Genomic DNA, 27235 nt, shown 5'->3' on the forward strand with positions numbered 1-27235 from the left:
GCTTTGTTGGGGAACCTAAATATGAACTTTATTTAAATATATGTAAAACAATCTGTCTGAAATGTAATAAACTGTGTGCATGACAATAATTCAGTAATCTTTTTAAACATCTGAACTTTCAAGCTCTCAATTTCTGTTGGACAGTGCAAAGTTCAGAAATTATCTTAAATACACTCCACTCTCTGCACTGTTCTCATCTGCCCTCTATTCACAAAGTCCCTGCCTCTGTCTTCTCTTTTTTAGCAGCACCCCTCCCTCCTACACCCTTTCCCTACTGTTCTGTGTCTATACTTGTGTAATAGTCCTATTACAGCTGTCATATCATCAATAAATCACCCCGCTACAGTTTCCATTTAGAAAATTACCTCTTTACCCTCTCTCTTTTTTCTTCTTAATTTCCTCGTTCTTGCGCTTTGTCCCTCACTTCCACTTTATATCACCAGTGCCCCCTTTATTTGCCCCTATTTCATTCCACCCTTCTCCTTTGCTGCTATGTTATAACTCTTGTTCAGTTTTTTTCCCCTTTGTATTTTATTCTCAATTCATTTTAAAAGAAAAAAACCTCTTTGTTACCCATCCAAATTGTTTTAGGCACTGCTGCATAAAAATATAGACCCATTTAAACTCAGATAACCTGAGTACCAGCCATGGTATGCAAAGTGCATTATTTAAGCCCCTTTTCGCACCGAATTATGATTGCATCACGACTTTAAAAACTGGAACGTTGATTGGAACAAACAAAAATTGAAACATTCAGAACATTGGTGGTCTCTTTAGACTCTCAGAAGAGGTCTTTTGGGGTACATCAAGAATTCAGAGTGCTCCCCCACTTCAACTGATGGAGTGTGAGAGTTCCAAGACTGGAGGAGCGAGCAATGGTACCTCATCTCTGACATGTCCCACGCAAACCAGGGCAGATTTTTCATCAGAGAGTTTGAGGAGTTGTTCTATGCCAGAGCTAAAACCTAATTACGCCTTTGGCTGGCAACACTAAGTAACTTAACGGACTTATTCTGCTCTTGGCAGTGCAGCTGGTGTGCAAACTGCATCACTTCACTGCTCTGACTGCAATCAACAGAATCTAACTAAGCTGCTGAGATAAACACTCTACGATATCTAAATCTGCAAATGCAGTGCTAAGATTCCTACGTGCTGGGCTTGCACTTGGACAAGGTTCTTAGCTTGTAGAGAAGCTACACCTCCAAATTGCACATGTAGGCTGACTGACCTAAGGAACGTTTAAGTTCAGGTTACAGTTCAAAGTCAAAACAAACCTCATGTTTGGTGATGAGACGGAAGCGCAAGATTAAAAAGTTTTCTAATACAGTGATATCCTAGCAACAGATCGACTCGTATGCTAACTTCAGGCCACAGAGTCTTAGATTATCAATGATGAGCTGGTGAGTGAAAAACACACATTTTGGATTTTATGTGTCTTTCTAACTTTATTCCACATATTGTTCAAACAAAGTGCTGAGTCCAGGTTAAAATTATTAGGCATGCTGATCTAAATAGAGCACTGCACCCACTACTTTATTACTGAAACTGACGGTGGACGTGCAGAAACCTCCAATAGCTCAAAGTAAATAATGTAGATAGTGAATATAAAGTAGCATCTAGTGAAAAAACTAAAAACACCCATGGAAAGTGTGTAAAATGCAACAGTAGAATAAATCTTTCACCCTAGAAATGTATTTTTTATTTTATCTATGATCTAGCAATGTTTGGAAAGTTTTGGAGATTTTAGAGACAACTGGGCAGAGATAACTGGGTGTAATATGGAAAGTAAGTCTTCCATTTAAAAAATAATAAACTATGCCTATAAATCCTGGCCTTTAAATACTTCATTCAACATAACCCATTCGGTTCTGATTGGTGCACTGAATAGTAAGGGGCTAACTAAGTGCAGGGCAAGCCAGATTTATATGAACTTGATTCAAAAGTGAAAAATTTTCAGCATAAACAAAATTTCTTTGGAATGAACTTTAAACATCTTTAAAAAGAGAACATAATATAGAACGTAACTAAGAGAATGTATGTATAGGAGTTAACGTATCAAAAAAACCAGCATATTGTAGGTGATTTAATCTTTAACATCTGCTGATATTCACCTCCAGCGCCAACATGTCACGTAGCAATGCAACACAACATACCCAACATACTAAATATAGAAAGCTGCAGCATGCTACAAAGAAAAAAACCTCACTTTGCATTATCAGTCTTGTCACACTGATGACAAAGAACCTAAGACATACACACCACCACTGCAAATACGATGCGTAGCTGGAAATAGGATTGTGGTGTGAAATGATCTAACATGTAATCTCAATTACCGCATGGTGTGCACTAAGCCCGGATCTCTGTGCCTGGATTTTTCTCCACTTTTCCATGCGAGAACAACACCTCTTGTGGGAGTGTGTGGCAGCAGGCGGTGTCAAATCCCCCTCATCGCTACATGTGCACCCAAATCAAATCCCATTTTATGCGTTCCTTATTTGCCCTGAGGTTTCAGGTTCATGGTGTTCATACTTTGGATTAGAGTCATACAATCCTTCAAGGAGCAGGGGGCAAGAATTCCCTGGTGGTCTGGGAGAAATTGTGAGGCTATTCCCTTATTTCAAAACAATAACCCCAATGGAAGCCAGCATGATCGCTGTCACATTCAGCTGATTTTTTTGTTAATTTTACAATTCTAAAACACATAGAGCTATCTCTAAGTTTAACAATATATAAAACTCTGCTGAATCGCTTTAATTCAGCTACAGTGGAGAATCTTTGCAAACAGCCTATTTAATGCCAGCCATGCCTCAATCTCAATCAGATTTTAAGTCCAGACTTTGACAAGCATACTTACAAACCTCTGTTTGTTTTTGTTTTATTATATATAGTTAGATGTAGATTTACTGATAACTGGACATTTTCTTTCAGCAGTTTGAGAACATAATTCATCAATTCATCAATTGCAGTGGTAATACAAATCCATAGGACACACCAACACATAACATCGGACACACAGTTATATAATTGCATACCAACACATCTTGGTAAAGGAGCACTCCACATTCTACGCCCTCCACCTAGACAGATCAACTCTGGTGCCCCCTCCAGGCGGTACCCTAAGTTGCAGGAGAAGGACAAAGTGTCTCCGACCCCAAAACTGTAGCCATTTCTCCGGCCGAACCTGGGCATCCCAGGGTCCTCACATGGCTCCAAAGTGTATTCTGTTGAAAATTCAAATACATGAAAACACATGAAAATCTAATAAAGCAGAACTAATAAAGCCATTCTCAAAGCTGTAACAACCAGATCATCACCAGATCTTCTGTCTCACTACTGGTGCATAACAACTGAAGTAATAGGTTGTGAAAAACAACTAATAAAAACACATATTCCAATTCTCTTATCTAAGCATATGAACAATTAGCTAACAACTTGTCGGCCTTTGCTGTGTTTTATCCATTGAGCTTTCTTAGTGTGTGTTTCGCAAAATAATGTATTTGATTTATTTGTTTTAGCAGGTTTGAATCAAATCTCTTGTGACACCTCCCATGTGTTACATTCTGACTATCAGTGCACGCCATCTGGGAGACTATAAAACATCCCACAACATGGAGTGAGATTCATGAGCTCCTGTACAGGAGAGATGGAAACGCTTAAAAGGGTAATCCGACTATGGATGTTTTTTTTTATGAGGGGAAGATGTAACGTTGAACTTCCCTGTCTCTTAACTCCTAACTGTTGACCTGAAGGAACATGTTGATAAATTGAAACTTTTAAGCAATGACATGTTTTACAGTGTGTTGCACAAGTGTGATTTTGACAGTATTTAATCTCCATTGTCTCCAAACACATTTATACTTATTCTAAGGTTTGGGTGAAATTTTGATGTAACTTTTATATTCTTATAGGATGTGATTCAGAGACAATCAATCTTGTATTAACGGAGCTCCCACTGCTGACAAGAGAAACACCCTGTTAATTTATCTGCAGTCGACTAAGACTGATCCACGAAGAAGTACAATACCTGAGAAAGTTATGTTGAATCCCTCGTACGAGATAGAAAAATCAGAGATGAATCGTAGCTGGGCTTTGAAGTTGCCATAGAGACCAGCATTGATGTTGCTAGGCAACTCATTGCCGGTCAGCCGAGCCAGAGGTTGCAGGAAGCTCCCGTTCTCGGTTACCAAGAGGTAGTCATGTTGGTCCTCAAGATGAAAGGAGTTGAACTGAAACTGGACGCCTGTTTGAAACGGAAGAACAGATGGATATGAAGGCAGAGCAGCACCATGCATGTTGAGTTCTAATCAGCAGAAGTGTGTTTTTTACTAAATAAATCAAATCCTGCAAATATTTTTCACTAAACAAAATACCGTTGAGCAACTAAGCAGTACCATCACCAGACAAGTTAATCTGGAGCGTCTCTCTCGAGTTTGCAGAAACGCACGCTTGCAATGCAGGTTTGTTGCCGAGGCACAAAAGTAACCGGATTCACTGAGCTTGCCGTGTCACACTGTACTGTTTCAGTCTGTCTCTATCTATTAGGAAGTGGGGATCTTTGCAGCTCGCTTGCCTTTCCCATGGCTGACTTCAACCGTCCAGGTACAGTTGAGAGATGAAGGGTAGCTGTCTGGAAAGCCGGGACTGAGGATGGTTCCCCAGGGGCCCCTGACATCCCCGCCGCACAGTGCTGGATAGATTGAGAGAGACAGTGTGGGAGAGAGGGGCAGAGGTGGGGAGAGATGAGCAGAGACAGGGGACGGGAGGCAGGGAGAGGGTTAGCATCAGATTGTTGATTGCTAAAACAGATAATGTTTCCCTGTGGACCTTTAATACCACCTCTATGAGGCATACGCACACAAATACTGACACATGGCTGCTTCCGGCCAGGCAGACGGAAAGAGACAGGGAGCCACAGAGGAAGACATAATCCAAGAGCTGTGAGTAAAGTTGCACACTTTAAATCGGTGTCTATTTGAACATTAGTATATAAAATATTATGACTTATTTGAAAATACAATTGTGGCATGGCCCTAGATTAAAAGAAGACGTGATCATTATGTTTCTGTATGAGGGTAAATATGATAATGAAAGATAAGTATAAAGCTCCTATTATTTTAAATTTTGAGATAAAAGTAAACTATTGCAATAAAAAAAACAATCTTGCTCCAAGCAATGGAAGTTGTGGTGATAATAGAGCCCTGTATCATGATTGCTTCCATGATACAAACATTCACATAGCCGTACCTAGTTAGTAAATACACATAATTTTTTTACCTGAATATAGGTGTTTGTGACGCCCCCAAAACTATGGCACTCAGGGTGGGAAGCCACATAAGCGAAGTCACACCTTGAGATGGGCTTCAAGGGTTTGAAATGAAACTAACCAGCTAAAACGATCAGTGTTCATTCCAATCACATATGCCAGATGTGTTGGCTCCTTAAAAATATGAATGTACATCGTTATCCATCTTTATTATGATGCTTTTTCAGTATTTTAATGAACAAAGTGATTAAATTATTTGAATTTTAAAATGCTTGTCTTTTTAAACTTGACAGGCAGTTGATGAATGATCTGTCAATCAGCGGCTATCGTGAACTAACTCCACCCAGCCTCACTAATAAGTTGGAGGCCCAATGTTTAAAATTCAACTTGCCTTAAAACCAGTTTTGAAAAAAAAAAAACTGTAGACCTTTGTGATGTTGATGATGTTGTTTTGTTTCTTCTTAATGAGGAAGTTCTCCTTTGTGAGATAATGCAACAGAAGCATCTACGCTATTGTTGTTAGTATCCTCTATTGTTGACCTTCATTGGTCCGAAACAACATCCCCAAGCTACAAACACACAGCTTGAAGCCAGATGAAGACAAACAGTGTTCTAGGGAAACTGAAAAGCAAATCTATGCAAGCTCCTAACAAGTGATGTATAAACAGTTTGTTTACAATTAAATATAGACCTTGAAGGTCCGAGCAGTGACTTAACACAATTTAAAGCTCAGTGCTTCTTTTATTGTGTCCAGCATTGATAAAATATGTATTCTTTGTTCTTCGTTGTTGCGTCTGCCTCTGTACAAAACACCTAACTCATGCTCATCAAACAAATGAGACATATGCAGTGAACTTGTTAAGGTATGCGAGGGAGTGTGTGGGGAAACACAACTGAAGTTAATATTTGAAATACAAAGCTCCATTGTTAGAAGGTGACCATCTGGACTGGAAGTGTTTGTGCTGATGTAAAGATTTTAAATCTGCTTGTATGAGTTACTTAGCTCGTTTTCAAGGTATAAGATATAAACACTTGGTCAAAATTGCTTCCCAAGGTTATTTTCACTTTTTTTTGTGTGTGTGTTAATTTTCAGGTCTTTACTTCATTGACAGAACAGATGTTAACCATTTGAAACCAAACAGCGTGGTTTCAGCACAAAACTCAAGAGCGTTTCAGCGCATGAACATTATAATACAGGGTGACAGCTGCGCTTGCACAGATATCAGGTCTGAAAACCTTGGAAAATTGCGTCTGCCTCATTCTGTGCATTTTAAGGTGTGCAAACTGTATGTCGCCAGCTACTTCCGTTCCGCTCCCTTGAGCTGGGATTTCATACTAAATGTTGGAAGGAGGAGCAAAATTGTTTTACAATAAAGCGACAAAATGCCATAGCATTACAGCTAAAGTGCATCGGGTGAAAAGCTGCTGCGAGGTCAGGTCTGAATGTTCTGCTGAAGTTTCCTTGACATTTAAGAATGTACTGGTCATGCTTTGAGAATAAAACCACCAAATTTGGCAAGGGAAACCAACATTTAAATCTGCTTATCCTTCTTTTGGTTTGCCGTGCGCTGCTGCAACAAGTGCAACAGGTCAACAAGGGAGTGAAAGTAAGCTCAAACCACTGCAGGGTGTCAGGGTGTTCACATTTAACTGCTGTGGTTTGAACAGAATCTGCAAAACCAGTGGTGAGGAGTGAGAACATTTCCAAACTAAACAAATACATAGCAAGAATGAACTTACACACATGCACACACAGAAATCTTAATATTTCTTTACTGCTAAGAAGCTTTTTACTTTAAGTACTGAGCTATGAGCAAAATCAGAAATACAGCCCTATCTTTACATTCTTCACCTTTAACTCTCATTCTTTCTCCTTCATTCTCAAATACTGAGAATAACTTGATGAGGTTAAATGAGGAGTTCCCCAAATTTGACTCATTCAAATATTTGACTGATATTATTTGGAGCTTCTACATATTTGATGTGATGCCTAACGTATCCCAGTTTAAGGAAAGTCCAACTGATAAACCATTCATGGAAAAAGTTCAGTTCCGAATTTCTCACTTCTTTCAAAGATTCTGTTCGGCTGGTGGGATCATCTCATCACTTTCCTTTTCAAATTTATTCACAGACTTTCATCAGTCGAGTAAATGTGACTCACTTTCGTCTCTGCAAATGTACATCACAAGCAACATTTGCTTTCAGCGGGACTTTTTAGGGCTCATTTGATTCTCTGTGTTGATGTTTTTCACAAATTTAGTGCATCAATAAATACAGCTTCAATTGCTCAGCGGTTATTTGTATCAACAGATTGCATACAGAGCCTTTTAACAGTGAGCATATTTCTTGAACATTTCCATACTATGTTTCATAACAAAAAAAAATTCAAGCTTTTTATTGGAATTTGATATAATATACCAGAACTAAGTAGCACTTTACGAAGTAGATGGGAAGTAGTAGATAGTTTTCAAAATATTTTAGTAATAAAATTCCCCAAAATGAGGTCCTGTAGTTGAATTCAGCCACATTTGCACTTCATTAAACAACATTTTTAGCATAGTCTTGTTTCACATGTAACACATTTACATCAATGTTAGCCTGTATATAGCTCCTACCATTTCACAGTTGAGTTATATAGGTTTGTCTGTATCTCCAAGTTTCAATATTGATTTAAAAAGCCTACTAATAGTCTTAATTTAGATGCCCTGCGAATATAATTGTAGTTATTATTGTTTTATGTGTTGCCTCTGCTGAAATTAATCCTAAATAGACGCCTACTTACTTCCCTGTGTTAAAGAAAAGTTTCCTCAAAGCATGATGCTGCCACCTTATTGTTTAGGAGTGGGTGCGGTGTCCTCAGGGTGATGTGCGGTGTTAGTTTGGCAGCGACAAATCCTGCTTATGGCAGGGAGCATGGTGCATTTCAGCTGCATTAACTTTCATTTTACCACTTTTCACAAAGAAGATGGCAAGGAAACTGCATCACCAAAAATGTATTGAAGCCAAAATGATTTGCATTTAGTTGTTTTCCACCCCCCCCCCCCCCCCCAAAAAAAAACACCTACAACAAACCAAAACTGCTTCAAAGATGGAGAAACTCAAAATAAAAGAGCAAGCAAATGAAAGAGTAAAGAACTTCTTATTCTGAGATGCTGATTATGTAATAACACCAGCTGTAGAAAGTCTTCGGTCACATTCATAATTGCACTTAGATCTGGATTGTAATTGACCAGTTCCAACACATAAGTATGTATTGATTTGAAAATGCCGCAGCTCTGGTTGTATGTTGAGGGTTATTGTACTGCTCAAATGTGATCTTTTGTCACAGTCAACTTCCCCTCAACTCTGACCACCTCGCATTTCCCACAGGAAGATGCATGGTCGTGATGCTCACTCTTAGTTTCTGTTTTTTGTTGTAACATGAGTAAAGGTATAAATAGTTTTTCAAGGCACTATACATTTAATGGTATGCAGGATATTGTGCTCAAAACTATATTCTCAGAGATAAACCACTCCTAGTAACACGGTGGGATTTAAAAGTGTTTCCGAAGCGAAAGAGCCACCAAGCCATAGTATGCAGGCTGCCACTAAAGTGATGCTGCAGTGACGCATCCATCTTTTCCTCCCACCTCTCCTGCACCACTGAGATTGGAAGTGAGCGAGACGGGCGAGGAGAAAGACAGGTTTCTCTCCTCCCCAACCCTCCTCGTGTGCCCCCCAACCCCCACCTCAGGCTTCTGATTTGAGAGAGAAGAGAGAGGAGGTGACAGGCAACACAGGCTCTCGTCAACCTTACCTCAAACCTTCCTGTGTTCTCGGCTCACACAAGAGAGAAGGTGACAGGGCGCACATGGATAAAGAAGCCACAAGCGCATACGCACGCTTAAAGTGCACATTCACGGCTGCGCGCGCACGCCGACGTCTAATCTTTTCTTTAGATTATCGCAGGCAAGGCAACATTCAAAGCATACGCACTTTAAGTAGTGACTTTGCTGTTGAATAACGCATAACTTTTCTCACAAAATACGAGTGGCACACTCATTTTAAAATTGTAAACAAAATTATTTTGCCAAAAAAAAAAAAAAACAATCAAAGCTTCTAGCCAATTTTTTATCATTTATTTCACCAAGCAAGTCATCTTTGAAAACCGGAACAAGTAATTTTTTTTTTTCCTTTGTCAGATTAAAGAGAATATTATCAAATAAACAGCCCTGATTGTAGTTTTTGTGTGCTCCAAAGAAAGCGCGCAGCGTCTTGTCCTTGGCTCCAATGTCAAGGCAAACATTCCCGTTTCACTGCGTGCATCTTGTTTTTCAGTCAAGGGTATCTATGGTGTTTGATTAGTCTCGAAAGGCAGGCAGCTGACAGCAAGACGCCTACGAGTCATATGAGCCTGAGCAGAGCGGCACCAGCATAGAGTATAACACTATCATCATGAGACAGCGATGTTCAGGATGAGAAAAGCAAAGAAGTAATCCTCATCTCGGTCCAAGAATGCGCCTGTTGCTTGCTGCTCAGGTGAAGACAATGAATGATGTGGGCTCTTCTTCTGTTTGGCTAACACAATTAAAGCCAGCGAACGCTCCATCTTGTCTAATACGCCACCAGAAAGTGGTTTGATTGTATTAGTGGCTGCTAAAGCAATCAACAACGTTACCTTGACATCCCAGTGCTCGCAACTAAAACTCGTAAAGCTGGGATTTCTTTTATCTAGGATAGTCACAAGCATACTGCAGAGTTGCACTTGCTTGACAGCTTGACTGGAGAGTAGAGGAAAGAGATGGTCCCTGATTTTAAAGTCTTAGAAGTCAACTTGACAGGCGAGGGTGTGCTGAACAGCTGCAAACCATGAAAGCACAGAGCATGAGCACATCACAGCTGCTGCACATCACAGGAAGACCGCATTTGTTAAAACAGAGCAGAGATGTTGCCTTACAAGGAAATTGTTCAGCCCTGGACACAGCACTGGACAGTATGCCTTCCAAAAGCATTCAGAGCCCTTCTTCACATTTTGGGAAATTACAAATTCAAACCTTTCATGCTTTTTATTGACATCTAATGTGGTGGTTCGACAGAAAGTAGGACATATGAAGTGGCAGAAAAAAATCACGGTTGGTCTTCACCTGTGGGTATTTTACCTTAAGGGTAACAAAATCAATAATTTGCAGTGACCATCACTAAGCTCTGATGCAGTTCTTTGTTTCAAAGCAAATCTGTGAATATAGGCTGAAAAGATGTGTCGACAAGGTGACCTACAAATCCTAGTTAAACAAGTTCTGCCAGAAGGACCAATCAGATTTCCAGTAAACTATTCTAAGAAGATTGTCCAAGGATGATGAAGGGAAAGCATGCATTTGAAGAACATAGATAGCGCTCATAATCTTGGATTTAGATCCTAAACTGAAATCATTTTGGTTAAATTAAGCCTGACTTTTAATTGTAAATGTCTGGTTTCAAACCGTATGTGCCTGAAAAGGTGTGCTTTGGAATGATTTACCATCACAAGTTGGTAAGGGGTGGCTCCACCAGTGGTTCTTTTCGCACACCAGCGGCTCTTCGTGGCTGAGTCTGTAGCCTGAATCACAGCCAAATGAAACTGTGGATCCGATGGAAAAATCTTGTCCATATCGAATACCATTGACAGGAATACCAGGATCAAGGCATGAATAGCTGTCCACTGTAACACCTGAATAAATGTTTTTGTTTTTTTTAAGAAAGAAGGAAAACAAAACAAACAAAATTCAGTTTAGCTGATTTGTTCAAAAAAGCCCACAAACTGTATTTATTTTTCTACAAACATTAACCATAGATGTCCTGATTATACCGGTTAGACAATTGGGTGTATTATTGTCGCATAATGCTTGCTTACTATAAGCATAATCTCCAAAAGTACATTGTGTGTAGGTCACCCTCCCGCCCCCCAAGAACCTGCAGGGACAACATTATTTCCAGTCAGCTCAGGCACACAAAGTGCATTTTTCTCCAACTTACTTTCGTAGAGTATTTTGAAGCCAACGTTGGAGCGGCTGTTATCAGTGGTAAACAGGAGATAAAGGAAGTTGCTGCTGCTAAATAGGAACTGGGGCACCTGGGTGCCATTAAAGGAGCCAACCAGAGGCGATAGGAGGTTCGGCCCGTCATGGATCTCGAGGAAGTCGTAACCCAACTCTGTCTGGAACCTGTAGGAGGACAACATTAGATTGCCCTGACAATTAATTCAACGTCAGGTATGAGTTTATGAAAACTTTCAAGAATAAAATTCTCTAGACTTTCTGTTGTCATATCCACTTATTAAAGGGGTGAAAAATATTAAAAGTAATAGATATTGATTTAAGGGAATGTTTTGTGCACTCTATGCAGATTAGAGCTCAAATAATTGCGCAATATAAAACATATACCGCCGCCTTCTCATAAACAAGCAGCCGCTCATAATTTTACAGCCTATAGCATAAAAGAGATCCCCATTTTCTTTGTAAAACCTCATAAACTTCTCGTTAACGCATGCCTGTCAAAAGCGCTTTGCTCTGAGGGATTTAAGTAATATGCAAAACAAAACAATTTTATGGCTCACCTGTCAAATGTGATCTTGATGGAACGCCCTGGCTCGGCTTCGATCACCCACTCGCAGCTGAGGGAGTCTTTGTAGTAACCGGGCCACCCAGGAGACAGAATGATCCCACTCGGAGCAGAGTAGTGGCCGCCACATGGCGCTGGAAGAGAGGAGGAAGAGGAGGAGGAGAAGAGAGGAAAAATGAGAACACTCAAGCATAATCTGGGTCTACATGTAAGTACAGTCTGATGAGTAATGTATGAGAAGTAGCAACATGCATATTCTGAAAGATTTACATGCATCTTAGATTGGTGAATCATTTCCAGCAGAGGCTGAAAGGCAGGCAAGTCAATTACTGCTTTATGCAATCTTCTTCGAGGCTGGTGCACTGGTTAGCACCAAACCGGCTCTCTGAACATATTTACAGTAACATCACAAGCTACTGAACTGGCTGCAGTTGATTCATCAAGTATGCAACAACTGTGCAGAGTTTGTAAGGATTTTGACTTTTCATCAGCAGTATGGAATTAATTAAGTGTATTGTTCACTTGGATATAAGATCTGCATCCGTTTCATGAACTGTTAGCTAGTTTCGATGGTTCAGTGCCTTATTAGTTGTGTAAAAGATCCCATGTAATGTAATTATTAATGTAATTTGATTCCCTTTTGAGCAAAGAAATCACAATATTTTGCAGAAAAAAGTTTTCCAACTGTAATGAAACTACAAATCTTACACATGACAGTATGAGTTTCATTTCATGTTTCATTTAGTGTGTGCAGATGAGTTGCACACTCTGTGTAATGTAATAGTGCCGCTTATATGTAAAGTGCATTGTGATTTATTCTGAAAAGTTAAATACATAAAAGTTTCTAAAACCATTATCATTATGATAGCTGTGAATAATTTTGAATTACTTCAAAACTGTCTTATTCGGGAATCAGGAAGAGTTCATTTCAATTCAAATGAATATGCTGTAATCCAATAGCAGTGTAGCATGTTAAACATGTTCTTATTAAAGTTTAACTCAATGTGTGAAGCCAATTTATTTAGGTTTGTAAAAATTGAATGAGAAAATTTGCAATGACAAGAATAGCATGAGTCTTTACAACCTGGAGCAATATTGCCAAGACTCATTTATACAAAATGGAAGTTTCTATAAACAGCAGCTACAAGGGACATGTCCTGACTTAATATTGAACAGTGTGCATTTGTATTTAGCTCTCTTTTTTGCTGACTCCCCAGAATAAAGTACAGTATAACCAAACCGCCTCCAGATGTCACTTGATTCATAAAAAAAAAGTTAATCAGTGTGCAGCATATTCTCAGTTAAAATACAGTTGCTGTGTATTATTAATCGAGGCAGCTAAATGAACTATAGGAACTCTGGAGTAATTCCTGAGATCCTTTGCTCAGATGAAAGAATCTGTCAACAGGACAAATATGTGCACAACAAAAATCCAGCTATTCTGATAAAGTGGGGGAAAAAAGCCATACACAACGTCTTGTTTGTAGTTTGCAGTAGGTGACACGGCAAACATGTGGAAGAAGCAGCTCTGGTCAGACGAGATTACTATTGTTTGAACTATATGCTGTATATAGTAGAGAGCTAACATTAAAATCCCCCCCCGAACAACACAATACCTCCCAGCATCATGCTGTGAGGATGCTTATCTTCAGCAGGAGCAGGGAAGCTGGTCGGTGTTGATGACTGAAAGATTAAGCTAAATATAGGCCAATCCTGGAAGAAAATCTGTTGGAGGCTGCATAAAACTTAAGGGTGGGGTGAAGGTTCACCTTGTAGCAAAACAACAATCATAAGCCCAGAGCTAAAGAGGCATCTGCATTATTTAGATCAAAGCATATCTAAAAATATGACCAAGATTTTTGTTTTTTCCTGAGATTAAAAATGGTAATCTCAGGAAGCAATTAAAAAATTATGTTCCACTGCTCATTCAAAGAACATTTAAATATTTTGCAACTCTAAAGCCAATAAAGATCCCCAAAGATGTTTTGGGTTTTAAATCCTTCAAAGAGGTCAGTGGAAAAGTACTGACTCAGGGGACCAGATTGCAAATGGATACCATAACTTAAAAGCCATGTATCCTTTTCCTTCTACTTCACAATTAAGTGCTCGTTTGTGCTGATCTTTCACTCAAGAGTTTGGTCAATTTTAATGTGTCAGATACTGGAAAAAGTTCACAGGGTATGAAGGCGTTTGCGAGCTATAGGAACTGACACTCCTCATGTAACTTCCTTCTGTTTTATGCTTCTTTTCGACAGCAAAGAAGTATAGGGAAGTAGTGCATAATGATATCTTGGATGACATAGTGGTCCTTATATAATAGCTTAGCCAGCAATCTTGCCGTTATTTACCTTCGCATTTAGGAATGGGCCCACTCCACATGACTTTTCCCCGTTCTAGCTGACAGGAGATGGTCTCGGTTCCCTGGGTTTTAATGAAACCGTCCTCACACACCACAGAGATGGAGCTGCCGAGCTGGAAGCTGTCTCCAAAGCGACGAGCGTTGATGGGAATACCAGGATCCGGACACTCATTGTGGCCAAACGCTGTAAATGTACATTTAAAAAAAATCATAATTACAAGAAGACATGTATACAATATTTTTGAGATTAGGAAAAAAAAAAAAAAAAAAAAAAAAAAATATATATATATATATATATATATATATATATAAATATGTAGGAAAAGTAATTTTACAATTTCAATGTTTGTCTTTGTTTTGATGGCATTTCAAAAGCCCCATCATAAATATTCATTGGAAAATGACAGATTCAATCTTTTGTTCTTTCTTTGTTCATTTCCTTTCTTGTTACACTTCTGCTGATTGTTTCTGATACTCCAATAACTGACTGCTAGCAAAAGTCCATATTTTCTTCCCTCATAACTTCTGCTTCAGTCTTCTTTGATTTGCGATTTCATTTAATTTTCTTTTTTGCCATCTTTCATGCATTACCCACGCATGAAATTTTGCTGCATCATTTCCATGATTTATTTTTTTATTTTTAAAAGAAAAAAGTCTGGTTAATCTAAATTTTAGAGGACTAAGCAGAAGCTTGGAGAAGTGCCTGGCTGCTGATTGTTGAGGTAGATTAAATATTTTTAAAAGCTATAAAACAAATTTTGACACTAAGTGACCATAAATCTCATGCTTGCTCTGCATGGTATAAAGATATATTGGTAGATTATGAGATTGATTGTTTTACGAACCTTACCGTAATTTTATGTGTCTTATTTACTATGCATTGGTGTTATATAACAGTTTATGCCATCTGTGGATAATTGCTCTGACTAAGGATTTTTGGAGTCTCTCCAGATTCGTGTCAGTGAATTTGTTCCTCATTTGTTCACTAATTTTTCTTTTTTTCAATGAGGGCATTAAAACCCCTTTTAAAGATATTTTAGCCTAATTGATGTTGTTAGGCTCTTTTTAAATGAACGCTTGATGTTATAGAATTGGCAGTCGTCAAACTTGGGTGTGGTTTCCAAAGGAGAAGAGCTGGAACTGAAACGTACTGCTGTAAGTGATATTAAATCCTCTCCCAGACATGGAGTGATCGGCCTGAAACTCCAGCCTCAGAGTGTTGGTGTTGGACGTCAGGTGGGATGGGCTCTCGGCTCCGGAGAACCTCCCGATGACAGGGGCATCGTTTGTCTCGCCATCTTTCACGGTCAGGGAATCGTATGGTGCCTCAAGGTCGAAATCATTAAATGCCAAGTGGATTCTCGAGCCGGGATCAGACTGGATGAGCCAGACACAATTCATGTTGTTCCCGTAGCCTTCTGGGTAATCTGGGGAGAGGACTGTTCCTGAGGGAGCTGTGAAGTTGGACATGCAGGGGACTGCAGGAGGAAGACGGAAAACACACACACGCAGATAATTTATGTTAAATATTCATCTTCCGAGCGTCATCGGTCATCATCTGCCCTAGGCCATAATAATCTCTGTCTTGTCACCATGGTGACAGGTCAGAGGGAAAGCTATCAAGAACATGCCAGCCCAGATGTCATGAATTATTTCCATCTAATTTTAATGCTTACATATACATATGGGTATGTTCGCAGACCACTGGTTGTTATCTTGGCAGGAGATGGTTTTTTCTCCGATCAGCTCGAAGCCAAACTGGCACTCAAACCTCAGGATTCCCCCGTTCGAGAAGCTGTCGCCCTCTCTTACTCCGTAGAGAGGAGTCCCAGGGTCACCGCAACTCTCTTTGTCTATTTCTGGAATGACACAGATTCAATAAAAGATATTAACATCTGCACGAATCTCAGAGGCCTGAATTAAAGGACCATTTCGGACAAGGAACCTTATCAGAACCAGAGAGCAATTTTTAAAAATGTATTTCGATAAAGAGATGTGTGTAGTTAGAATTGCACAAAGCACGCTTAAATGTTGCCCACATTTGTATCATTAACTGCTAAAAAGATTCCAAAATACAAAATGATAAATTTTTTTTAGAGTTGGTTTGAAGTCACACACCACAAGACCAATAGATAATCGTTTTCGTTTGGTCAGTCTGGAATGTGCCAGAAGGTTTTCTGAACAACCCAAATCTCATGAAAGAACATTAGATTGGATTATATGGAGATGATTGTCTATTGTAACTATAGGCTGTTTTAAATGTGCATAAAACATTTTACCACCTTAACACAAGCCAACAAGGAGCTTTTTATGAAATAACTGGCAAGAACTCTGACTTTTCTCCTTTTGTTACAGACAGGCATCTTTCAAGGATAACAGAATTTGCAAAACTTTGCCAGCTGCCTATTTAAACTGCTATCATATCAAGAAGTGAAGGAACTAAACTGCCTTTAAAAAAGAGCTATTAAAATAATGCGCTGCAGATGTTTGAGGTGCTGCACAATATTTAAGCAAAGTGGATTTATTTTTTCAGAGCTGTAGTATAAACTAACTAACTCTGGTCTGGATGATTGGTGAATTCATTTTGTGCAGGGCTACAGTGATGGAGTTGCTGATCATTTCCAAACCCTGCCCTCATTTTTACCTGGTGCTTTTGCAGACCTTTGCCAGAGACAGCTGGAAATGGCAGATAAACTGCCGCAGCATCCTACTGTACATGCATAATATCTCTCCCTCATGTTCACACTGAAGCTGCAATATCAGGTGGTCAAGCTCTGCTTGAAGGCAATAAAAATATTACATATTTGCACTGAAATGTATGAGCAAATCATTATGCTTCTATCTTAAAGAAAACAAACTAGCTGCCATCTGGCTTTTTGAAGTGGCGAGCCTTTTCACCTTTATGTTTGTGAATAAATATGTTTTTTTTATTATTATTATTATTATGCACAATTTTGTGTTGGTCTGTGTCAGAAAATTCCAATGGAATACAATGTTGTACTTGTAGCAGTAGTGGAACGCTGTGGAGGAACTCTCCTGCTCTATCTGACGAAGGCTTTCCTTCATCAGCATAAGGGAAGCCGGTCAGAGTTGATGGGATGACGGATGGAGCTAAATGGAGGGCAAACCTCAAAGAAAATCTGTGGCTACAAATTACTTGAAACTGGGGAGGAGGTTCACCTGTCTGCAGGAAATTGATCTGCCAAAAGTTGGTTCCATTTTTCTTAATGGCATTTTACATTAATATTGATGTTCCAGTTACAAGTAAGTCTCTTCTATAGAAATTCTACTTGCCACACAACCGTGTCTCCATTAGTCTGATTAGAGTGTTGTGTGTCAGATTTCTGAACATATAATTTCTATTTCCCCAAGTCTTCTACTCCTTTATTCTCCTCTGTTCCTCTCCTGCTTTCAGTATTATTTACAGAAGTGGCCCATGGCAGGAACAAGGCATTGTGCTTTGTGTGTGTTTCACTTTAGTATATGTACTGTGTGTGTGTCTGTGAGCTGGTGTGCATGTTTGTGATGTATTGCATTAATTTCCATCATGACATCGTCTTTATGAGACCCGCAGACTCAACCAATCACAGTCTGCCCTAGCACATTCACACACAACGACACACACACACACACACACACGCAAACACACTCTCGTAGCGTAAGAATGGAGAACAAATTGCTTCAGAGAGAAAACAGGCTTAGAGTTGGAGCATTCCTGTAGAGCGACTCCTTCTCCCTCTCTTCACACACACTCGTGCTCATGATAGCAGCGCGCACACACTCATAAACAAACCAATCACACTCCCACAGTCAGTCTCTGTCTTTGATATGTACACACCGTGCACACACACACATGTGAATAATCCTATTGTATTTGTAACAACAAGGCTGACAGATTCACAAAGGGGATTAGGGCACTTAAAGAGGATCTGCATGTATTTGTGAGTGCGAGACACAAATTCAATATGTGTGTGGTGGCAAGTTAAAAAATGTTCCCTCTGCAATTGCATATATCCACAATATTCCATCATGTCCAAAGCATATTATTCATGGGAAAACATATGGTGACGTTCAATCACACAGAATGCATACATATTGGGGGAAAAAACTCAGCACATACTAAAGATTTAGAGAGCAAGGTATACATTTCAGGAGGGATAATGAGACGTTTTTTGATTGGCTGTTTCCTTTTTTCGTCATCGTTCTGAAATTGATTTTGGCATCACATTCGGAATTCTGACGGAACGCTGAAGTCAGTCTCAGCAGGGGGATGTTTGATATATTCCAGAAAGGGCCACCTGCTGTGCTTCATTCTCAGCTGTGTTTCCAAAATGATATCAAAGATGCGATAAACACATTAAACTTCACAGCATAATAATCTAATATGTCAACAACAGCCACAGGAGAAAAGCAATTGAGTACAAAGTCCATTAGTACTCCTGAACAGTGTGGGGGAAGAAATGTGAACTTCAGCCACTCTAATTATGCTGTAGTTTTCTGAGTCTTTGACCTGAAAGGGAGGGGCTCCAATTGACTTGTTCACACTGTAGACATCAGAGAGGATGCTTTGCAGAATGAAAATTATCTCAGTTATTACACTGGGATTTTTTTTCCCCCTCGCCTCTGCCAGGCTCAATGCCGGGATTCAGATGAGATTTTGATAATTGATTTGATGGGAGGTAAGCATGAGAAAAAAATGCATCAAATTTCATCTTCCTAAATCTCTCTGTATTTCTTGTTTTGTTTAAACATCAAATTAACAGAGAGAAAAGTAACACTTTTAGGTGTTTCTTTAACTCAAGTAATCCACAAAATAAATTCAGACAAATGCATGAACAAATCAGCTTATGAAGTAGAACGAAACAAAGAACATTGGAATCATTAACAAAGCTAGGTGCAAAATTACCATAAAACCAAAAACAAATGACATCTGCTTATTTAGTCCTAACTAATAACATATAAAAAAGATTTATCATTACCAAAATATTGCAAAAGAAGCTTTCACAAGACATTTCAACGCAATACAGTGAACTGCAATAGGGTCTATGCATATCCATAGCGCAAGACTCCCCTCCACTGCCGAAGAAAAAGCGAGCAAACGCTTGCGTAAAATTTGCTGTGAAGTATAGAGCACAATTAAACACTCCAAAGTTTGGAAGTAGAAACACATTTATGTTGTGGGGTTGTTTTTCAGAATCTGGTCAAAGCAAAATTCATCTAATTAAAGAAATGATAAAGGAGCCAGGATACATTTAGCTCAGATTTAACCAACCATTGGTTTCAGATTTCTGCTAAGAATTAAAGGTAAAGGGACATAATAATAAACTGATCTTGTATAATGCTTTTCTAGTTCCACTGTAGCCACTCAAGCCACTTTTACACCAAGGCTACATTGCCACATCCATGAACCGATGTCCAGATACTTAGACCACTTAGAATAAAATGTGAAACATTGACATGTCAGTCAGTCGCACATGAGATGGCTGGGTTTCACACCTGACTTTAAATTACAAGAGCCTCTTGTTAATTAATTTGCTACACGGCTGCAGTTTATTAAGCACGATTCATGAACTAATTTGTTTTGGTTTGTATTTGTTTGGTGAGAATTTATTTAGTTGTTCCTCACATCTATGACTTTTATTTCAAGAGGCCAGTAAGAAATATGTATTTATTAAGAAAAACATAAATGTGTTCAATCCAATACGATGTATCTAAAATATCTATATAACTCCAAGTGAACGCCACGAAGACCAAGAACGACTAGCTTCCATCCTTTAACATAGACACCAAATGGTCCTTTCTGATGAAAAAAAATAAAAATAATAATCCTCCCAGACTCTGGTGTATGACCTTGTATTAAGCCTGAAATTCAAGCATCATCAGAGGGTTTCACAGAGTACGTGTCATGTCATGAACTGTGCAGAAGGAGCAGGCGAGAGAACAGTAGTACCCATATCTCGAGGGCATTCTTGCCATTGTTTTTTTTTTGTTGTTGTTTTTTTCAACTGGTATGGAACAGTTGTTTCCTTCACCAATTAAAAAAAAATGTCATAAAACCTAAGTGAACGCTGAACCAAACAAATGTGCGTGTACATCTAGCCCTAAGTGCACAATGTAATATCAAAGCAAGAAAGTAAACCAATTAAACCCTGCCAAGACTCTACTTAGGAAAGGTTAAAGCCGCATTTTTCAAATATCGCCTCAGCTTAAAGTAAACACAAAGAGCCTAATGAGCTCGTAACCATCTGGTGTTTTCTCTCAATGAGCTTTTCAAATTATTTATTACCACTGAAAATGGCATCTTGTATGTACGAAATAGGGACAACATTGCCTGGTAAATCACTGTCCATTTCATTTATCTCCCTAGTTACCAAATGCCATATGCATTTGGAAAACGCAATGTGTACTTTTAATTTGCAATGGGAGTAACAGTGCCATTACAGCACAGGGTTTTCAATGAGTAAATGGCAAATTTGGTGATTCAGTGCTACTGAACATACAGAACATTATACAAGTCAATAATTCATGTGTGGAAAATGAAACTGTGTATACGCTGCTGTGATTAAGTAAGTGCAGCCTTTCACAGGTCGCCCTCTGGAGCACACGCATATGTACACTTGCTCAGAAGGAAGCAGCCAGCTATTTTTGTGCTCTTTGTCCCCACTTCCAAGGTTATACACCGTACATCTGAACCACATCTATTGTTATGTAGTGAATTAATATTTTATGCTTTTGTATTTCATGAAATGTTTTGTGTTGGGTAATAAAAGTCATGCAAGAGTGAGGACAAGGAGAATAAAATGAGCTTTGCATTAGAAAATGAAAGGGAAAAAAAGCCTACTGAAACTGTCTTTACAACCTGAGATAACCATTTGATGAGCATGTCTGTGAATGTAATGCACTTTTACAACAGTTGTTTACGATTATAATCCATTCTGTCATTAACCAGCAGGAAAACGGTTTATGTGATATATCAGCATTCATAAAATAAACTATTGCTTGTTTTTGTTAGGAAATAAAATTACCTATTCCTTGTTTTGTTGGCAAGCCTATGCTAATGAGAATCTGTATTAAGGACAAAAGATAGTCAACATTTTTTTAGTTAAGGTAACTAAACTATTCCCCTTCAGCATTTTGGACATCTGCAGTTATGGTCTTTTCATCTGTAAACTGTTTTTGAGGATAAATAAAAAGAGCTTTCTACCAAAATTGTAAAGATACAAAAAAGCAGAGGGGGTAAAAACAACAATTCCTCCAAATTTCAAAATCCAAAACAAAAGATATCTTGTGTCAAATACTCACACAGCTGGTGTAAAATTGTTTGAGTGGTGGTGCTTGTTAACAAACGAGGGCCTTCTCAAATATTTATCAGTTTATTTAACTCTAAGCGCAGGAAAACTCTTGTGGGAAGATATGAACTGGTGACCCAAATTACATCTAATGTTAAGGATTTATAATTAATACACAAAGAACTGTTATATCATATGCTGCTATATGACTCGGTATATTCTACCACTTGCTCTATGCTGCTGCTTTATGACCAGAAATTGTGCAATGCTGATCACAAACAAATACGTAGGTCTTTAGCAATTTGTGCATCATTATTACCAGACATTATCTTACTAGTTTGATGTGATCTGCTTTAGGTAGTAACAAGGCATGCTCATTTTTTTGTTGTGGTGCTTAATGAGGACAATATTGTATGACATCATCTGGATGAGAATGGTGATTAGCTGTGGCCCATTAGTTATGTGATCAGAAATACCTAACTATGGATATTGGTGAGCTTACATTTCCCATCCTCACCTCTAAATTTTAGGTCAGTGCTGACTTATTTACGGTAGTTATTATAGTTTAGCTAGTGACTTTCCTAATTCAACATTTTGAGTTTTGGAAGCATTCCAGTTTATTATTTCACCTGTAATTTAATTTCAAAATCCAAATGAAATGTGTTATAATAAAATTTGGGAAGCTCAGATGCTGGTCTAGAAAATTTGATAATGGTAGATAAATGTTGGCAATCTTGGAAAAATATTTAATGTGCTGGTTCCCGCTAAATTCTTATCTACATAAAGTAAAATTCGTCGCTGTTTTGCTAAAAGTATTTATTGCCACATCACTACACCAATCCCAAAATACCTAATATTTCTTAACATGCAGGCAGATGTAAGATAACAGGAAAATACTGGTGATGGAGACATTTAGTCATTTAGTTTCTTATGATAATTTACATAGGACATAAAATAAAACAAAACTGTATGCAAGTCTTACATTTTTCTGAAACTTTATTTTTTTATTTCCATTTTTCATTCAACTCCCCTACAAGTAAAGCTAAATTAAAAGGACAAGGACAAAAAGTCAGGCAAAAGAAAAAATAAGATATACAGAAAACAAGAAAGCATAAGAAGAAAATGTTCAAAGTAAGAACAAAGCAAAAGGAATGAGTGATTCAGAAACTACGTCAAAAGACATAAGAGTAGACAACCACAACAGCAGTGTTCTATACAGCAAACTTAAAAATGAATGTACGGATGGATGCACAAATTCAAGGAGACAGGAAGTTAACACAGGCAGCCAAATAGTGCATTGCGCATTTCTCTCTCTCTCTCTCTCTCTCTCTCATATAGCCACAATGTAAAACCTTTGAACCAGAGGTCAGGAGGGTATTAAAAATTCATCTTGGCATGTTTTCCTCCTACAAAATTGCATCACATATTCCACCAGAAAGGGCATCAAAAGTGAGATTCGGCCATTGAGGGGATACTAATACAGTAAGTAGAATATCAAGGAAATTGAGATTTTATTTGAATCAATGTAGACAGACAAATAACTAAGGTGTTGTGTGTGAAATATGTAAATATTAAGATAAGGAAAGGTCTATGTTTAGGTGTGTGTATAATATCGATCTATAAACAGAAATACACAAATTATTGTGGTTTAAAAGTAAATAATAGAACGAAGAAGTCTAATACCATTACAATTGCCATTGTAACATTACCAGCCAGGTTGTAGACTAGGAACTATTTTGAACAATGTAGTCAGTAAACCTATGTATACAACCTTAAAACCATAGGTTAAAACCATTCATTCATTATGGTTGTTTCTTTAAAGCTTATAACTTTAAGTACATTTCAAGTCATTTAAAAATCTTTAGGGCTTCTTGAATGCTAAAGTAGCCATCTCAATAAGAAGTATTTATCTACTTAACAGCAGCTGAATAACACTTTGCAAGATTGAGTTCACTTAGATTAGAAATTAATTGTGACCTGTTCATTTTCACTGCCTTAGTTCTTAGGCTGGTTATTGTTGTCCAGAAAAAAAATCTATATAAGGATACCAGCTACTGAAGAAATTGCACTCAGTATTGTAATACATGGATAAAAAAAACAAGATTAAGTCCAGCCAAAGAACTGCTAGTATGTTTAATGTTGGATCAGTCTTAATGATTTATGTCATTTCATTCATTTATTTTGGTCATCTGCAATAAAAAAAGAAACAAAAAATACAATTCAATTACCAAAGATAATCCCAAAGTGATGAAAAAGGCTGAAGCAGTATTTTTATCCATTAGCTTGATTAAACAGAACCTATTCACAGAGCAAAAGGAGCTGGTGTTTGTAATTTGCAGAGTTACAAATAAACACTTAAACTGTATCTGACTGAAAACAAATTCAATTCAACATTAATTTAAATTTTTCCAGAGTTTTGGTGTGCTGTGGTGGTGCAGCGGTTAAGCACAACCCATGTATGGAGGTCTTAGTCCTCAATGTGGCTGTCGTAGGTTCGATTCCCGGCCCGGTGACCTTTGCCGCATGTCTTTCCCCATCTCTCATTACCAACTTTCCTGTCAATTAACTATCAAATAAAGGCCACTAGAGCCAATAAAAACTTTAAAAAAATAATCTCTCCAGAGTTTTAAATATTTCAGTCAAGAGAGCTCCTTAAATTAAGTGCTGTAACTGAGGCACAATTCTTTTCAAAATGTGCCCCATTTGGTTTTACAGACAAGTGCCTTCCTCCAAATTCATACTTATTTTCTCCGATTTAAGACAAAACCTTTGGACAAGGCTCAGTAGTGCATTGTTTTAAACCTCAAAACATTATTTGAGCAACATAAATGCCTACTGGTCCTCAAAACATTAAGATTTTGTATTAAGAAAATATGTTTTTAGTGGGAACACAATACACACTTTCAAACTGTACTTATTCTTACTGCCTATGTAGCAATATGACAATGTGAAGATCAAATTAGTAGATGCAAATGAGATGGCATTTTTAAGGCCATCTCATTGCCTTAAAAATGAGATGACGATTATCTGCTGCAACACAGCTTTTCTTATAGTTCTTTAAAGATAAATATGAATGGGCTAAAATACTTTAACGGTGTAAATTATCATGTAATTGTGATGCAACACACACTGGCAGCATACTGTGTTCAGTGAGAAAACACAAAGGATGAGTTTAACCTGTCAACTATGTATGCTATGTATGAGGAGGAAGTATTATATTAATATATGTTTTATGAAGTAAGTACATATACCATTTCACACTTTGGAATAACTGACTTTTAAGCAGGCCATTGATGAGTATGCTGCTCTCAATAGTCTCCAACAATAGTGTTAGATAAAAGATAAAATAGTCTTAGAATGAAGAACGGAAAATTCTAACTCTAAAGCCAATGACTCATTCCAGGAAAATATGGTGAAACTCACAAGTTGTGCAAATATTGGGACAGTAGGTGTTTTATTAGGGTTATAACAATTAAAAGATACATGAACGCAATCATGCATGGCGTCATGTTTCTGTCAGGTGGGTTTTAATTTATCCACTGCTACTGGTTTCAACATCTACTTCTGCAAATCTCACTCATCAGCCGCTCATTTTTAATGAATGTAATAAAGGAACTATTTAATCTATCTTGGACCATTTCTGACTGATGGTCCTTATATCTTGTTTCACAGACCTCATGTCTGGCGTCTTAAAAGATTCATCACACACCGCTGCCTCCCCGGCAGTCCAATCAATCTGAGGTGTCTTTAATGGCCACATCCCTTGTCAAAACAATGCGTCAGTGAGTAGTGGACGAGTGAGGGCAAATCTGCACCTGTGTCTGTTTCAAATGGCAGGAATTATCTAGTACTCCAAAGTGGATCGGCGGGTTTTCTCCTAACATTCATTTCTACATCAATCCAACTGGCAGCTGTTCCCTTTGAATTATAGAAAGCAGTGGTGGAGTTCTCAAATCTCCACGCTGGTGAAGCACTTAAACTCTCCCAAGCAAGCAAGATGAGGTGGAAGGAAAGAATATGGTTGTAGGTCCTGCGGGATTAAATCACTGATCACACAAAAACAGAAGAGGAGCTGAAATTGGTGCTGGCCACACATCAAGCCTCTAAATGTATTTGTTTCATTGCTGAAAATAGAAATGGCAAAGTTACTATTGAATTCCTTTATGTAACTGATTTTGTTAGAAAGTATGATCTGAAAGCTACACAGGTCTAGATAATTTAGTACCTATATTTCTTGTGCCAGCTTTCTGTTTCATTCAGGTGCACTTATACACACTTGGAATATTTTGAAGAAACAAGTCAACAAACAATTTAAATAAGCAAAAAGTCAAGGACTTCCAAAATGACAGGCAATAATGTCAGATTAAGTCACCCAAGCAAGTTCATCTAGAGAGCAGACCGTGAGATGCTAAAAGAAGTCTCCCAAAACACTAATACTTTTAATATATTACATATATTTATTTATAATAATATTAATATATTTATTTAATATATTTATCTTAACCTTTATAATCAGAAGGAGACTGTACAAGCATAACTTTGAAGAAAGGTGTACAAGGAAACCTGTGCTCTAAGAAAAACACAAAGTCCTGTCTTAAGTTCGCCACAAAAAGTGAAGATAAATATCACAACCCCTAGAACAATGTTTTCTGAACATACAAGTCTGATCTGAGTTATTCAGAGACTTAAGAAGAGGGAATGCTTGCCTTAAATCAAACATAACCTTCCAGGCAAAGAGTTTCTTCACTGCAAAGCATAAAGCTGGTTGTCTGAATGTTGGGAAATCTTTGTTGCAGTACGACACGGCCAGTGCTCCAAAGCAGACTCCATCTGTGTATAGTGTTTAAGGAAATATGACCATTTGTAAAATAACAGCCATTAGGAGGTGGGCTTACTTTCCAAGAACATTGGCAAAAAGTAGAAGATATCTCACTATGGCTATTTTGATCAATGGGTGTTTAAGATTAGCAAATAAACGTGGATCATCCAAACTTCTTTTTAGCTATTTTTATTTATGTATTTATTTATTTTTGGTTTATGGCAAATTCTTGGTGTTTACCTAAAGTAAAATAAAAATCCAGGTTTATCAGCATCACAAGAGTTATGTTTTCATGTATTAATAAAAATGTAGATTTTTTTTCCTCATTTTAAAAAGTTGATAGATGATTTGTTTGTTTCCCCTCTCCCCCTCAGGTTGTATTCATTTGTTTTCTTTATGGTTGAAAGTTGTGGACAATGTTAGAAAGTCCACAGATCACACTAAAGGGACTTACCCTTTCCCACATAAACCATTTAGCTGAAATGCCTAAAGCATGCCTTTTTCTTTATTCACATAACAACATTACCATATAAATAATTTGCATAATGCATGGCCGATGGCTATTTTGGTACGTCTTAAACTAATAATAAGAGGCTATTTTGCACCTGGTTATTTTTGTCTCCTCAGCTGAGGTGCCGAAGCAGACTATGGGAAAACCTATTGAATATTAAATTGTTAAATGTATTCTAAAATATCGTCAAAAGGGAAATAATAAACCAAGAGTACAGCATGAAACAATTTAAATGGAAATGGTAAGGTAAAAATCTACTGGTACAGGGCAGTTCACCTAAACTGACATGTCAGGAAGGAAAAGCATGAACAAGAGAAGCAAATAAGTAACAATTCTGGAGGTACAGCAGAGATCTACAGCTCAGATGTGAAGGTCCTTTGACAGGACAACTCAGTTGTACAAATCTGGCTTTATGGAA

The 27235-nt window shown here is 38.0% G+C and overlaps 1 protein-coding gene across 9 annotated transcripts in view; it reads right to left on the bottom strand.

Moving 5' to 3' along the window:
- The window catches only part of LOC103472465 (CUB and sushi domain-containing protein 3-like), a 393820-nt gene that overhangs the window by 89838 nt on the left and 276747 nt on the right, over positions 1–27235 (bottom strand). For all 9 annotated transcript variants that reach the window (XR_014089825.1, XM_081612755.1, XM_017307525.2 and 6 more), the window contains 9 exons: positions 15875–16057; positions 15350–15676; positions 14188–14382; positions 11835–11973; positions 11255–11442; positions 10761–10949; positions 4571–4687; positions 4025–4240; positions 3033–3221 (listed from right to left, as the gene is read on the bottom strand). Coding sequence is in view for 8 of the 9 variants with exons in the window: in XM_081612755.1 (XP_081468881.1) it covers positions 3033–3221; positions 4025–4240; positions 4571–4687; positions 10761–10949; positions 11255–11442; positions 11835–11973; positions 14188–14382; positions 15350–15676; positions 15875–16057 (1743 nt within the window). In the remaining variant the exon portion in view is untranslated. The remainder of the gene's footprint in view (positions 1–3032; positions 3222–4024; positions 4241–4570; positions 4688–10760; positions 10950–11254; positions 11443–11834; positions 11974–14187; positions 14383–15349; positions 15677–15874; positions 16058–27235) is intronic.

Source organism: Poecilia reticulata, chromosome 11 (assembly GCF_904066995.2).
Source record: "Poecilia reticulata chromosome 11, P_reticulata-male-v2, whole genome shotgun sequence".
In the NCBI taxonomy this organism is placed as follows: domain Eukaryota; kingdom Metazoa; phylum Chordata; class Actinopteri; order Cyprinodontiformes; family Poeciliidae; genus Poecilia; species Poecilia reticulata.